The 15,973-nt window shown below is 39.7% G+C and overlaps 1 protein-coding gene across 4 annotated transcripts in view; it reads right to left on the reverse strand.

Annotated features, from left to right (window-relative positions):
* shank1 (SH3 and multiple ankyrin repeat domains 1) overlaps positions 1-15,973 on the reverse strand; it is an 88,029-nt gene that overhangs the window by 44,309 nt on the left and 27,747 nt on the right. For all 4 annotated transcript variants that reach the window (XM_057346121.1, XM_057346119.1, XM_057346120.1 and 1 more), the window contains 4 exons: positions 11,712-12,245; positions 1,819-2,022; positions 1,018-1,089; positions 814-922 (listed from right to left, as the gene is read on the reverse strand). In XM_057346121.1, coding sequence (XP_057202104.1) covers positions 814-922; positions 1,018-1,089; positions 1,819-2,022; positions 11,712-12,194 — 868 coding nt within the window. In that variant the 5' untranslated portion in view covers positions 12,195-12,245. The remainder of the gene's footprint in view (positions 1-813; positions 923-1,017; positions 1,090-1,818; positions 2,023-11,711; positions 12,246-15,973) is intronic.

A 15,973-nucleotide genomic window follows, 5' to 3' on the forward strand; every position in this document is an offset into this window, starting at 1 on the left:
ATTTTGAAGAATGTTGGTAACCAAACATTGACTTCCATTGTATGGACATAAACCACTTCTCATAAAAAAACCTTTCTCAAAATATCCTCTTTTGTGTTCCACAGAAAAACGATTAAATACGTTTGGTTGTTCATGCTTCACCTAGCGGTTACAAGTGAAGCAGCATTTCTCACTCCCCCATAAGCAGGGTCTGCTTTGAGAAGTGACTGTCAGTCTGACAAGCACAACATCAGATCTGTGACAACGCAGATGACACAAACTGTGAATAACACTCAAGGTAGCTGTTCTCTAATATTACTCCGCATTGTCATCCGGTCGATAACAAGATTTTCACAGCACGTCTGGCCAGTCTACCAAATGCTCAAAGAATATCGTGTGAAGTTGTGAATCTTAAAAATGGGAATTATTACGCTATGATATAATATTCAGCAGTTTTCCACTTTTGACACACACTATACTGAACCATGGAACTCAATGCTTCCACTCATTAAACAGAAAACCCAAGAGGTGTCATTGTTTTGTTTGTTTGTTTTTTAGGACCCAACAATAGGCTCGAACATACAGTAAACCTTACATTACGCACGTTGCACAATTTAAACTCCAGGTGACTTTTGTCAGAAACTTAATGCATCAACACAATGCAAATATCCATGTAAACATGAATTGAATATTCATGCAGCCTGATCTCCATATGCATGTAGCGTGTGCATGGGACAGTTCATGCTCTGTTGGGGTTATTAATTATTCCGATCGCTAATTGCCAACAGTTCATTACCTCACGGGAAGTAAACAACGCAGTGTCTGACACCTCACCTTCTGTATCAGGGTCGTGGTAGTTGGGGTCAAGCCCTTTGTCTATAAGTTTGGATACCTTTTCCACTGCGCCAGTCTGGATGTAGTCCATGAACTTCTTTAGACTAGCCTGTAGGGTGAGGTGGATACAACACACTTTTCAATTTGCTTGACAATCGCATGTACACATCATACAGATTGGTCAACTTTTGTAGTGGTGCCTACCTTAGTGTGCAGTTTGGCCAGCTGTTTCTCATCTAGATTTGTCTGTTTGTACACCCTGGTTTTGTAGCGGAACTGTGTGAAAGGAAACCCAGTCAAAATCAGTGGAAGGTTAAAGGAAGAGTTCACCCACAAACACAATCAATCCCACAATACACTTCAACGCTATGGTGCTTGACCTCCATGGATAATACAGTTGGTAAATGATTCTGATACACTAATTTAATACATGCTGAGTCTTGACATCTTAAAGTCTGTAATTGTGACTGTAATTGATTCTATTTTACTTTTCTTTGTGGTAATAAAACAGCATGTCACAGATGCTGACATCGACAAAGCCTATTTTGAACTTTTTTTACCCATTTGAGTTGCTTCCTCTCACATTTTTGACTGAAATGTTAATGTAGACTTGTGAATATACGTAGCCTTTCATATTTTCTTGCTGTCCACAAAGACTATAAATTTCTGCCTTGCACAGCGATGTAAACTTCAGGGGAAAAGCTTTTGTTGTTAGACTTGGACTTGTTGTCTGCCTTAATAACAAATGTCTTGCCTTGTTCTACAAATTACATCCCCCTTAAATAAACCAATTGAATCATTTTACTGTAAGACAAATCTCCAGTAAAGCATATCAGGTTATTAAAATTCATGGTTAGCAAAGAAGCTGCTTAAAAGAATTACATATCACCTAGGAAACGAACAATTTCAAGTTTCCAAGCACCAGCAAGCGCATTACATCATAGATCAAGTGTAAAAAACAGAAGCAGAGCAAACGAATCAAGAAGACTCCAACCAGACATATACCTCCAGGTAGGGTACTCCTTTCTCAAAGGATTGGGGGTACTCTCTGAGCGGCCTCTCCTCCTCCAAAAACTTGGCATCATGCCCATCAGTAGCAGGTTGGAAAAGGCCGTAGTTCAAAACGTCTCGTAGAGATTCGGTCAGACTACACAGCACCTGCTGCTTTGCCTTCCACACTGTTGCGTCTGGGTTGAACCGCAGACATTTCTACAGAGAAACAGAGACGCTGCTGTTCAATTTCTGACAAGAAGACACAATCGGTTATCGGTTCATTGGTGCGATCAGATGGGGAACAAAAACGTCAATGAAAGCATAAAGAAACCTAAAGAACAAGCTCAACGTCTATACATGAACACTAGGGGGAGACATTGTGATATGCTAAAATTATTCAAATGTAAACTTGCGCCTTCGGGTCAGTGGACCCCTGGCCAGCAACGGCTAGTCCATTAGCTTTATTAACATCTAATTTGCTAAATGGTGTTGCTAATAAATGAGTTAGCCTGCAGTTATAGCGATGATCAGTAACTTACTCCTGCACAGTTATAGATGGTGAATTGTTGGCTTTCTGATCTGACACATTACAGTAGGCTGCAGCTTACTGCTGTGATATTGCCTAAAATTCTCCTCGTAGAGCACAAGTCTGAGCTCTGGCCCCAGGCTAAGAAACATGTTAGCTTGCGGCTGCTCAGCCCGAATTTTGGGACAGCAGCGGTGTTCCAGAAACAGTGAAAATGGGACATTCCTGCGGTGGTGCTGGAATGAGATCCCCTCCTCTGACCTTGAGGAGCCGCTACGATTGGTCCACGGTTGTATGCAATGATGTATGTCAGAATCGTTACCTTTCTTACCACTGTCCTCTTGAACGTGTGTGTCCATGCAATGGGATAGAGAAGTGTGAAATGTCTTCCTCCCTCTCATATTTAGTCTCTCACTTTGCGCACAGCCAACCCCCGTCACCATGGCAACCAGTTCATTAGTGGAGCAAGCTGCAGGTTGCTATAGAAACATCTCAGCAGTCCCTTGGTGCGCTATGGTATGCTGTATGTGTTTCAGTGTGATCTTATGGAGAGTGTGTGTACTGGAGGGAGTTCTTCTTGAGAGAGTTTACAGGTGTAGTAGATGAGTTCAAAGACAATTTACAGTACCTTGCTAAGATATCTCATATCACCTGTCACTCACAATGTACTACCAAGAAGTGGTAGTGGCTTCCATTGTTTACCTCATATTGCGTCCCTTGTTTACCACATTTGTAAGTCGCTTTGGATAAAAGTGTCTGCTCTTGGACCCAATGCCTAAATGTAATTGATTAAATGCAAGTAAAATATCTCAAATACACACCCATATATCAACACCAAAGCAGTACATTTAATGCACAAAGAACACTAAACACACTACAGAAATGTTTTTTTTAAAGGTACATAACTCATATATTGATGCGAGTTCATTTACGATAATTTAGGTCGAATGATAATAAACCGGGAAAATAATTTATTGTAATGATAGCTAATTACAGTAATTTAGCTGGTAATCTAAAAGCTATTATTTTCAGGTTCAAGCAACAGACCTCTCCACAGTACAGTCACTTTCATATTGTCCATAAAAGTGTAATTGATAGAAAAACGAAGATTTTAAAAAGATTTAAAAAAACACTTAAGATGTGCTGCTATTTTTTTGCTATGGCACGAATATTCCTGGATATAGAGCACAATGGCATTCCGTGTTTTTTTAACCATTAGTCGCACTATTTTTTCTAACTATTATATTGGGTAATATATTTTTAACATAAAAATAGCATGAAGCTGGTTTTAAACAAACACATTTCCAATCTGTCTTAAAAATAGTATTTTTTTAGCAATTCATCATGCGAATATGTTCAATAAAGTCAAGCAAAAACTCAGGGGTGGTACAAAAGTATAAGAAATTAGCCAATACTTAGAATATGCAGAATTGTGACATACTGTATATTACTATATGCTGTACTATAAAACCTAAAAGATACTTCTTAAGTAATTGCTTCCGCATTTAACTGTATTTAAAAATATAAAGTAAACTTTTTTCTTAGCATCAGTCTGATGAAATCAAGAAACTAAAGATTTTTTCATTACAACAATGTGTTTAATTGCAATTTTCTCAGTGTCCTGATTTCCTAAGGCTGAAGATAGATGTGGTTAATGTACTCTTTCCTGAAATCTGTTACCTGAAACGATTAAACTTTAAATTCAGCCGCAGTTGTTAACAGAGTGGTTGTTGAAGTCATGTCCGTTCATCGTCTATGTTGGGTCTAATTAAAAGCATTAATGCATTATTTAAACCAATGTGGTCAATTGCATTTCATACTAATAGACGTGATTTAAATATGAGACAAGATTTAAAAATGTACATACATCTGCAGAAAACAATGAAGAGATCATTTCAAAATTATTTTTTAATAAATACATTTTAATCAAATTAAATAATTAATTAAATAAATACAAAAATAATTATTACAGTTTTTCTTAATTTATTATTTATAGGTATGCCTTTAAGTAAAATAATTATTTTTCTTTCATTCTGTGAACTACTAACAATAAATTGACCAAATTTAAAATAAAAAGATTGTTTTTAGTTGCATTTATTTGCATAAAATGAAAACTGGAGAAACAGGTCAAAATAACAGAAAAGATGCTCTGTATTTTTTCAGAACTCAAATACTGCAGAGAAAACAACTTCACATTCACTTTTAAGCAATACAACATAAATATTTAGGAAAAGTTCAAAATTATGTTTTATGTGATAACTTGGATTTTTGTTTCTGTCAGTCTTTCACATTGCTGTGACTTTATGTCACTCCTGAGGTTTGACTTTGTTGAAATTCAACAGACACAGGACTGGAATGGCCACAATACATCTAGAAATGCTGATAAAATGAACATTTTGAATGGTTTCTTCATTTTTTACGCAACTGTATGTTTTAAAAAGAGGAACGTTTTAAGCTGTAATAACCTGAGAAATTACATTTTAAGGAGTAAATAGTATTGTTTTTATTTATTGTATTTATTTTTAGGAAATGTGATTGAGTAATAGTACAGTATTCAGCTTCAAGTGCGCTCAAGGATAAATCCCCAGAAATAATACTTATAGTATAGTATAGTTATTAGAAAGATTGAAAATAGTTTATACATCTCACAAAATGCAACTGTTCCCCATAAATAAAGAGACCATTTGAAAGAATGATTTGTTTTCATTCTCACTATTATTTACCCTCCATGCATCTCTTTGTGTCTGTGTGCTCCCTCAGGCCCATTTCTGCAGGGCAGTATCAGGTGGATTAAGAGCCTGTAACGAGATCTTCAGGGAAATAACCTTTGCAGTCCCCCTCCCCTCTCTCTCACTTATGGATGTCTTCATGACCACACCCTTCCACTGACTCCACAAAGCCTACCTCACGTTTCTTTTTGCAACTCATGTGCACTTTTTTCTTGTGTCCATTCTTTCCCTGTCATCTCTGTATGTACTCCTTCTGGGAGCTCTATGGCTAATGATTCTGACATGCAGGGTCGCTGTGAAAAGGCTTTAATGTCTATAGCAGAGGTTTTCACTATTTGCAGGCGGACTCTGTATAAGCTGTTTCAGACTCTTTTTCGAATCCTCCCACCCTGTCCCCCATGTACACTATCACTGCATCATACAGACAAGTGTATTCAGGGTGTGTGGGCATTACTGTGGCCCTGAAAACACCTCTCCCTTTATTCACTAAGGTTTGTGTTAGTGAACCCTGTCTCTTAGAACTCATTAAACCACAATTAACAAGCAATTACAGTTTATTGAGGGAGAATTAACTGAGAGCAGGCCTAATGCACTGGGATTTATGGACATATTACCGCACACGAGAGACACGGAGAGAGAGTGGGGAAAGAAAACAGTTTGAGGTAAGACAAAAATCATGAAAGAAATTAAAGAGAATCTGAAAGGCAGTGAAGAATGTCATTGTGTCTTTTTTAAATAAAGCAAGATCGACAGCTGGTCACACCCTACTGGCTTCTTTGATGCATACAGAAAAGCAGAAAAATGATTCACCGTCAAAACACAAGTTGGATTTTTTTAGTATAATATTTCCATGAATATACTTTTGTACTGCAGCATTTGAGTCATTTCTTGTGGCTCAACTTGAAGCTCATGGTGCAAACAATGCCAAGGTCATGGGTTCGATCCTACAAAATAAAGGCCTCCACCATATGCGTAAATGAGTCATATATTGCCTTTGTATAGACATACTGCAGATAAAATCATACAGTAAAATCACGAGGAATGTGTTTTGGCAGAGTGTTTGATCTCTTCCAGGTGTTTACTGTCATCATCTTTTAGATATCCTACACATCTTACGATAATTACAATTTGCTAGCGGCTTGTTGGACTGAAAAGGCATAGCTTTGAATATAACAGAAACATTGTTTTTCTCTTCCTTTCATACCTACAGTTAAACACTCCCACAATAGAAGAGAAGAACAAAACAAGCAATGAGCAGATACAGTTCAGTTTTTGGGAACACTCATATACAAAGTGTGAGAATAAATAAAAACTGGTTCTATTTACTTTGCACGTTTCACAGAGGATCTTCTAAAGACACCCAGAACACTCTGGGTCTACATCTTCCAACCATTTCTAATTCAATTGTCAAGATAATCATATTATTCGTGAAACAATCTAAGGGACAAGCCACAGGGCATGATGGGTAAAGGGGCCTAGACATTGTCATTGTAAGTCATGACAAGATGATATTTAATCATCTAAACACGTTACATCTGCTGCCTTTTTTCTAAGCAAAAGAACATAAATGTTCTCAAATAAGTCATATTAGGCATCTTACCAGTTCAGCGAAAAAAAAGCCTGCATCCGTATTTAATCTTTCAGATGTTGGAGACTCAAAAGCCCTGTCAATATTAACTCTTTATTTATCACTTTCCCTTTTTGAATGCAGGCTTACCACAGCTCGAGGTTTCTTGGTTTTATCAACAGGTTATTCACCAGATATTATCACAGTAAGGACTTAATAAGTTGACATATGACATACCTCAGATGATTGCTTTGTAAAAGTATCAAGATTAAATGCATCATGATCATTTAAATTCTAAGTGACTGCTGTAAGAACAAACAGCGCTCCACTACCCGCAACATCCACACGTGTGATATACAGTATATTAACCGGTCCTCTACATTCACAGTTTATTGATGTGATGGCACTAACTCAATTTCCTGTGAAAAATGACCCGATCACACAAATAATAAATCACTTACTGTTACTGCTTTGAACACCAGTCTCTTTATGTTCTTGGTCAATAATTGATTTCTGTTTATTTTTATCCAAGTTATGGATCGTAGCAGTTTGTTAACAGAGACTGTGTTTCTGGTCGGGGGGCGGCACCATCATTTGAGTCTCAATCAGTAAGTGGGTCCACAGTGATTTTAATTAAAAGTGCCCGCTTTAATTTGTGGTGTACAATAAACGGATTACAGCTGTGGTGATTTCATTCCTCAAGCCACTGAACCTCTTAATCTGCCTCGTGAGAAAGAGCTTCACTTGAACGCCACCACAAGCTTTTTATTGGGCCACTTCATACTCAGGTCTTTTTTCTCTCTCGTTCTTGCTCTCTCTGTTCTACTGTTGAGGTCACCTTGAATCATTTTCGGTCTTTTTTATTATATTTTATCTCTATGTGTGTTTGAAAGTCAAAAGGATGTTTACACATTTTTTTATTCTGAGCTGTTGGCACAGTTTATTAGCAAAATGTACTTTCTTTTCTCTCTCTCTCTCTCTCTCTCTCGCTCTCTCTCTCTCTCTCTCTCTCTCTCTCTCTCTCTGGGATAGAAGCATGAAGGGAAGATTTTGCAGAGGTTTGCAAATCTGCATAGAGATGTTGGGATAAAATCTACTTACGTTCACACACACACCCGTGCAAGCTCACGCAGACTGTGTAAGCATACACTGGAGGGCAATTTCAGCAGATCTAGCCAGCATCAGCCCATATTAAAAAAAAGATTCCTGAGTAAACATAAAACCATATACCATAAAGCTATGAATGAAATATTAGAAATTTAAGGAGTTCAGGGTAATTACACAGGTCAGTGATTTATTGCAATCTCTCCCTGACATTAATGAGACCTGGCTAATTAAAATGATCAGTTCTGAAGTAATAGATTTAGATCTGATTATACAGATGTAAGAAGGAATATTGTCCACTAATAGCCTGGCTGATTTGCATGTGTTGCCTGCGTTGTTATAGCTCCAGATTCTCTTAACAAATGATGCAAATCAAGTAACGGTACAACAAACCCACCAAATTTGGGCTCAACACCATTAACACAGCTCAATTTCTGATCTTATGGGTCTCAGGTTTAGGTTTAGATGCAGCACACTATCGTGATTTTACACTTGAACATAAGTGCTGTGATATAGACACCTGATTCAGCTCTTTATAATGCTGAAAGTGTGCTTGTCTATACTGCACCTATGGATGTATGACCATTTATTACGCTCTTCTCCATCATATAATGAATTACTCAACATCTCTTTGACTGTATATACTATATGTCACGGTCCTGCCTTCTTGTTTCTAAATTTCTGGCAGGATAGGGACAGAGCCCTTAGGTTTTATGTGAGAAAGCCATGAGTTGTTTATGTTTTTTACATCTCATGTGCTTTCTCGCGTCTTGTCATTGGCCCTGCCCCTATCATTTCCTGTATTGCTTGCCTGCCGTGTCTAATGTTTCCCACCTGCCCTCGTTGATTACCCTTCGTTTGTCTTGCCTATTTAATGCCCTCATGTTTCATTGACCTGTGTCGGTCATTGTATGTGTTTGCTCTATGCTCGTGTCCAGTATTTTAGTGTGGTTACCTGTCTACCTTGTTTCTGTTGGTCGAAGCTCCTGTCAAGTCTTAGTAAGTGTTTAAGTTTAGTTTATGTCAAGTGTTGTTTAGTTCAGTTTAGTGTCAGTTAGTCTCGTCCTGGTTATTATCCTGTATGTGCAGTTATACCCCATCGTGGGTCTTTGTTTTGTGTTTCTTGTATTTAAATAAACCCTTTTTGTTAACCCCTTAATCCCCACTGCCTGCAATTGGGTTCTCCACCCGAGATACATGACAGAATGACCAACTCGAACTGAACCCAGTAGGCAGCAATGGAAGTCGCAGCTCCCCGGTGGTCATGCACCTCCAACCCGGTGTGGTGGGAGTCAATAGCCTCCCAGTCGCACGCCCGAGGTGGCCCCTTCCCGGCTCAGCGCCAACGCCCACTGTGGGACTTCGCTCGGGAGGTCGAGGCCAGGAGGGCATCCATCCTTGAGGTGCTGGTTTGTGCCTACCTGGTGGCCGGAATGGACAACCCTCCACCTTTTCCGGAGCGGGAGGAGTTTGTTTATCAGCCGTTCCCCCAGTTGGTGGAGCGGCTGCAGCTTCGAGAGGAGCTGGTCCAAGGCTCCTCTCCCAGCTGCCGTCAGGACTCCTCTCGTTCCAGTCTGTTGTCCATCCCGGAGGACTATGTTGTGGGCACCCTCACCTTGGGGAACGCCCCACCGCTCTCCTCCTCCCCTGCAGCCTCACCACCCGTCAGCCTTGGGGGCAAGCGGGGGAGACGAGAGTCCTGGGGGTCCACGTCAGAGGAGTCCCAGCCGGAGCCAGCCGTGCCGTTTGCCTCTTTCCTTCAGCCGACCTCCAGGCGGGTGGCTCGGCTGAAGAAGAAGAGGCAGTGGCGGGCGGCGCGGGCCTCTTCCCAGCCGGTGCAGCAGCCGGCCTTCCAGCCGGTCTTCCAGCCGGCATTCCAGCCGGCGCCCAACCTTGTCCCACCGACGTTCAAGTCGGCGGTCCCCCCCAGGACTTTCCCCCCTAAGTCCCCCAGAACTCCGTGCCCTCAAGCGCGCCCAGGGACTAGGACTGTTCCCCCCATAAGCCCTTGTCTGTCCCCACCCCCCCTCCCATGTTTATTATTTTTGTTGTCCCACCCCAACCCAGTAATTGTATTTTCTGTATTGCCCTTGGTTGTGTTTTCTATGTATATTTGGTTCTTGTCTATGTCCCAGTCTGTCATGTCTTGTTTGTCAACCCCTTGGTGAACACCTGGGGGTGTTCATTAAGGTGAGGGCTCTGTCACGGTCCTGCCTTCTTGTATCTGAATTTCTAGTCGTGTGGCAGGATCGGGACAGAGCCCTTAGGTTTTATGTGAGAAAGCCATGAGTTGTTTACATTTTTTACATCTCATGTGCTTTCTCGCGTCTTGTCATTGGCCCCGCCCTCTCTTTTCCTGTATTGCTTCCCTGCCGTGTCTAATGTTTCCCACCTGCCCTCGTTGATTACCCTTCGTTTGTCTTGCCTATTTAATGTACTCATGTTTCATTGTCCTGTGTCGGTCATTGTATGTGTTTGCTCTATGCTCGTGTCCAGTATTTTAGTGTGGTTACCTGTCTACCTTGTTCCTGTTGGTCGAAGCTCCTGTCAAGTCTTAGTAAGTGTTTAAGTTTAGTTTATGTCAAGTGTTGTTTAGTTCAGTTTAGTGTCAGTTAGTCTCGTCCTGGTTATTATCCTGTATGTGCAGTTATACCCCATCGTGGGTCTTTGTTTTGTGTTTCTTGTATTTAAATAAACCCTTTTCGATAGAATAAAAACATAACGCTTCATTATGTAAGGTCTTTATACACCTCTGAAAGCAATTATGTATATTATATTGTGTTTCTGTCGAGATCCTCCAAAAACTTACATACTGGACCTTCAAATGCATAATTACATTTATGCAGCAGGCAGACACTTTCATCTAAAGTGACTTACAGTGCATTGAAGGTATATATTTTTTCAGTTTGTTTGCAGTCAACAGATAACCCTTATTTTGCTTGTGTTCGAACATGTGGACCATCACCTGGCAACCTGAGAAACTACTGGCATATTGCATACAGTATATCGCATACTAAAAGGGCAGTAAGTATGGTATATTTTCCGCTAAAAGTAAGTGTGAGGAGGTGATGCATATTGATTGGAGAACATCTGGCCCTGTTTCAGTGAAAGAAGACTCTGATCTGCCACAACAGAACACATGCTCCTGCCTGCTTCAGATGTTCATGCTGGCACTAAACAATTGAGAACAGCTTTTCCAAAGTCTGTTGTCTGTGTCATTCATCTCTTTCTCTTTTTCAGATTGAAATACTGAGAAATATAATTCCTCACCCACAAGCCTAATAACTGGGGAAATTATATATTGGATAAAAAATAAGCACGATACAAATGCTTAATTATCACAATAAAATTCAGTGTTTGACTCTGTACATCATAAAGAATTATTTTAATGACTTTGCATCATAACAAAGTATTTGTAAAACATTTATATTATACTACACCCATATTACTAAAAGCAACACTTAAAGGGATAGTTCACCCAAAAATGAAAATTACGTCATCATTTACGTCATCACACTCTTGTCTTGTCAATCCTGTAGAACACAAAACAAGATATTTTGAAGAATTTTGGTAAACTAAAACTTTACCTTGCATTGCTTTTGTGTCCATAAAATAGAAGTCAATGGGGACCAACAGTTTTTGGTTACCAACATTTTTCAAAATATCTTCTTTTGTGTATAGCAGAAAAAAGAAAGTCATAGAAATGTCAAGAGGGTAAATGATTTTTTTTGCTTTTGGGTGAACTAACACTTAATTTTTTAACAATATGATATGAAGTCCCTGCTTTAGTTTTCTCCCCACAAAGGCCTGAAAAAGGTTTGTGACTCATGGGAAGGTATTTGTTTAATGGTGCATTGACAGCCGGTTAATATGCATGCAGTAGGCTATGCAACCAGGCATAGTTAGAAAAAGAGAAATGTTGCATATGAGTGTATAACTGGTGAACAGGTGTGGGTACGTGTTTGTGCTTGTGACTAACCGTTTGTTTGATATCAGGAATGCCAATGCGAAACACCATCATAGCTATATGTGCATCTTCGGGTGGGTTGCTAGAACTCCGTTCCCTCAGCTTACGCTGCTGTTGTTGTTGCTGAGTAGCTGTCTGTTGGTGAGTGGGTCCAGGGTTGGACGAATAAGGGTTGGCGGCATGGCCCGGGTTCCCGGGCCGCATCTGTCTGTCTCCTGAGGTTCGTCCAGCCATTGTGCCTTTTTGCCTGTGCCCCTCTTCCCTGCCTCCCCTCAAACGCCTGATGTCATCATCATCATCCGCTTCCTCTTCGTCATCCAACTCCAGCTCTCCATTCTCCTCCTCTCCTTCCTCGTCTATGCCATCATCATCCATTTCCTCTTCCTCCTCTTCCTCTTCTTCCTCTTCTTCTGCCCCTGGATATAGGTGTTGACTGTTTCCCAGCATCCTTTGGTGCTCCTCGTCGCTGGAGAGGGGGCTGAGCGGCATTGTCATGGCGACAGGGAGAGTGGCACCAATGGCAACGGCATCATCTCTAGAGACACACTGTGAAGAGAGGAGGAGTGAGAGATGAGATGTAGAGAACATAAGTAGGAGTTTGAGAGAATTAAAAAAACACAATCCCACATCACTCAATCAGATAGTCGGCAGCTCCCATCTGGAAAGCGCCGCTGGTCGCTATAGGAACAGACGCTCTCCCTTCAGCACCGCACAGCAAGAAGCTGATTCTCATTCACAGGCTTCCACCTACAGTAGCCCTCATGTCCCACTTGCCCTTATGCAAAACACACACAGTTATTACAACAAAGAGCATCTTCTGCACACAGAGCCATGCCTGAGTATTATAATCGACTTGGGGCTTGTTCATAGAGTTGTTTCATAAATGTGAGCAGTCACAGATTTGTGGGACATTTTACCCCGTGTTTTTGGCCCCCGTAGCACAATAAAGCATGACCGACCTTCTAATTGAAGCTGTCAAATCTCCCCACCTGCTGTTGGAGAGCTGCCCCCTATATATTACATCATCAATCATCATAGTTTGTTTCATCTTTCATCTTGTGTTTTGCCCTTTCCAGATTAAAAAACTTGCTATTTTTATTATTTTCATCTAAGGATCTAATGACTGGTAAGACATTGGTCAAATATTCTTCCATTCTGTCATACACAACACCAGTTTCACACATGTTGCAATAATGCAAAAAATTTAGGTTTCTATGTTGCTTAGCAACTTAAACACCTAACGTTACAATAATCTTTCGTTATAATTATTAATTATAATGGTGGGGTTTTTTTGCACATTGGTGTCTTTTATCACACTGCTGTCATTGCATAACAGCAATTATTTGACTCTTTGTGTTCGCGAAGTTGCCCACTTTGTTTTGAGCATATCACCCAACCTGTTTTAAAATCTAATTCCGTGTGGCTTGTTTCTTTATAATGCTACACCAAGCAGCATAATAAGATCAATAAAATTTTAGCAATTCTCAGAAATCAATAAATGGCCCCATGTTGCTTATAGCGGGCTTGTTTTCATAAGACCTGGCCCCGCCGCAGCACTACTCAGCGCAGTGTTGTAACACCTCAAATGTCCTAGATCGCTAACAAAACGCCATGCACTTTCAGACCCTTGAGAATCTCTCCTTCCAATATACCTCTTCAAAACAGGATTACTGTGTTTAGGAGAGGGAACAACATAAGTCTCTGTAGTGCCACTCACTCCCAGCTGCTCTGTGGCAGATGCTGTTTCTCCACTTTAGATGTGGAGGATCTTACAACAACGTGTATTGTGCCAGTCAGCTGACATGTCTGAAAAAAGTGAATATTATCCACATTGGCACAGATATCCACACACACAATTGTCTCTACAACCTTTTCTGAAAGACACATTATACTGCAACCTTCCTGTTGTCTTTTACGGGGTATTTTTTATATTATGTCAAGCAAGGAGGTCAGTGAGGGTCTGGCAATCCTAATAAAAACAATAGAAACCATCACACAAATTCTAATGGTTTCCATTAAAATACCATTATGAACAACTAGCTTTTCCATTAAACCCATTATAAAAATCTTAAATCTATATTTTGGTATCATTCCAATAAGATTTAATCCTGTTGTAATCTGCCAGATAACACCCCACCAATAGAATCCATCACATACCAATAGACACCATAATAGTTTCCAAACTAATACAATTCCCATTATAAACATTAAATCCATTACATTTTCTATTGTGTTTTGGTCAGGGAATTATTGTGTTTTTGAGAAAAATGAAATATAATATAAAGTGAAAATAAATAAAGCACTTCATTCAAACTTTTTTAACTTTCAGATCAGCTAAATTGACCCTTCCACATTAAAATGTATTAAGTAAAATTCAAATGCAGTGTATATGACTGCGCAAAAACGATGAAAAAATATTGTATATTATAACAGAGCATATAAATAAATTAATATACAATACTTAAAGTAAAACACACATTATAAACCATGCAAAACTCAATTTAGACAATATGTAATACGCTAATCTCTTCATCTCATACACCAAGGGCTTTTTACCTGATTACGTGTGTCTATACCTAAAGTCTAAATGGCTTTATTTTTTCGCCACTTTTTGTATAAAGTAATAAAAGTGACAAGCAATGATTGAGAAAAGGCATCAGTCGAACAGCCTACAATTCTAACAAGTCTCTACTTCTTTAATGGTATTTTAATGACTCACTTAAAGCATAATTCAGCTGGAAGAAGCAAAACTTACTCAGATTCCCAACGTTCGTGTTTCTAGCACCTTAAACGAGTTTTCATTAAGAGCAGCATTAAGAGCAGCATGTTTTGCTTCAGTGAGACAGGAAGCAATTGAACCACTGAACAAGATACCATTGAATGGCCGACATCAGGGTTATTGACACTGTACTGGAGGGCAGCTGGTGTTGAGGTCTCTGCAGACACCTAATTCAAACGCTGGTCCTGCAACACGATCCCTTTATCTTCACCAAGAAAACTAACTATTCCAAACAAAGCAAAATAACACCGTTGAAGTTTCAGTCATCCAATTAATAAACCCTATCGAAGTTGACAACGTGCCAAGTGCAATTACACCCAATTTGCATCTTCAACAAAGCACACGGATCATAATAGCTGCGAGCCTGTGGATTTGTTGTGAAGTGCCCCACTGAGACTCCGTGAAACAGACAGACTTTCTGACAGACTACCTTAATGCTGGCCTAAGAGCTTCATTTGTAAGTTCAATCCAATATCATGACCCTCAGGCTTCTGACCATCATTAAACGTGTATATGAACAAGGATGTGAGCAAAGCAATTACAACACTGATGACTTTTTTTCCCCAGTGTTTCATATGTGATTACGTGTAATTTACTTTCTAAGTGAAAGAACCAGTTATGTTCATTCAAGTGTAAATTGTGACTGCATGATGCATAAAACAGAAAAACGTGAGAGGAAGACAATATATTTACGGATATTGACACACAATACCCGTATTGACACACAATATCCGTAAACCGCATAGAATCACACGTTCTCTGAGAGAGAAAGAGAGAGAGAGAAAGAGAAGAAAAAGATATTGCCTGAAGGGGGAGAGGGTGAACAATTGACATAAAATATGTGATGGGAACATTAAGGGCTTGTGCAAGAAATAATATGACTTGTCAGAGAAAATAAATGACAATGGGAGGGAGAAGTGGAGTGGGGCGAGAGGGAAATATTAAAGAAATACAACAAATGAAGCACAGAACCCTTTTATTTACAACCAGAGATCGAAATAATGTCCCTTTGGCAAGCTCTGTTCTTTGTGAAATCCCACTTTAACATTACAGACATTCTAGATTCAGAGCCACAAATGTTGGACTGTTTGGGCTGCTGCGTGTTGTAACCTGAGGCACACTGACCATATTTAACCACCGAACACGCAGGACAGTTCAGCTAGCAGATCAATGAAAAGAAAGATCCTTGCTGAAAACACTAGTAAACGTTTTGTTTTATATGGTGTGCTGGTTTCCCAATCAGACTTTTTAAAGATAGGTTAACCAGCATGAATTCCTTAGTCAGCCAGCTTTACCAAGTATGTTTTTTGCTAAAGACACAGCTATGTCCAGCATTTACATAAATTAGCCATGGTTTAACTGTAGTATATAGATTTTTGGTTTTATTTGTAAATGTACTGTGTAGAAACCACAAATGTATTATGAACTAACAACACTATCTGCATAGTGGTCTTGTAGATTGATGATATGTGTGTGTTGATCTGCTCGACTGAGG

The sequence above is a fragment of the Triplophysa rosa genome, linkage group LG11 (assembly GCF_024868665.1).
Source record: "Triplophysa rosa linkage group LG11, Trosa_1v2, whole genome shotgun sequence".
NCBI classification, from domain to species: Eukaryota; Metazoa; Chordata; class Actinopteri; order Cypriniformes; family Nemacheilidae; genus Triplophysa; species Triplophysa rosa.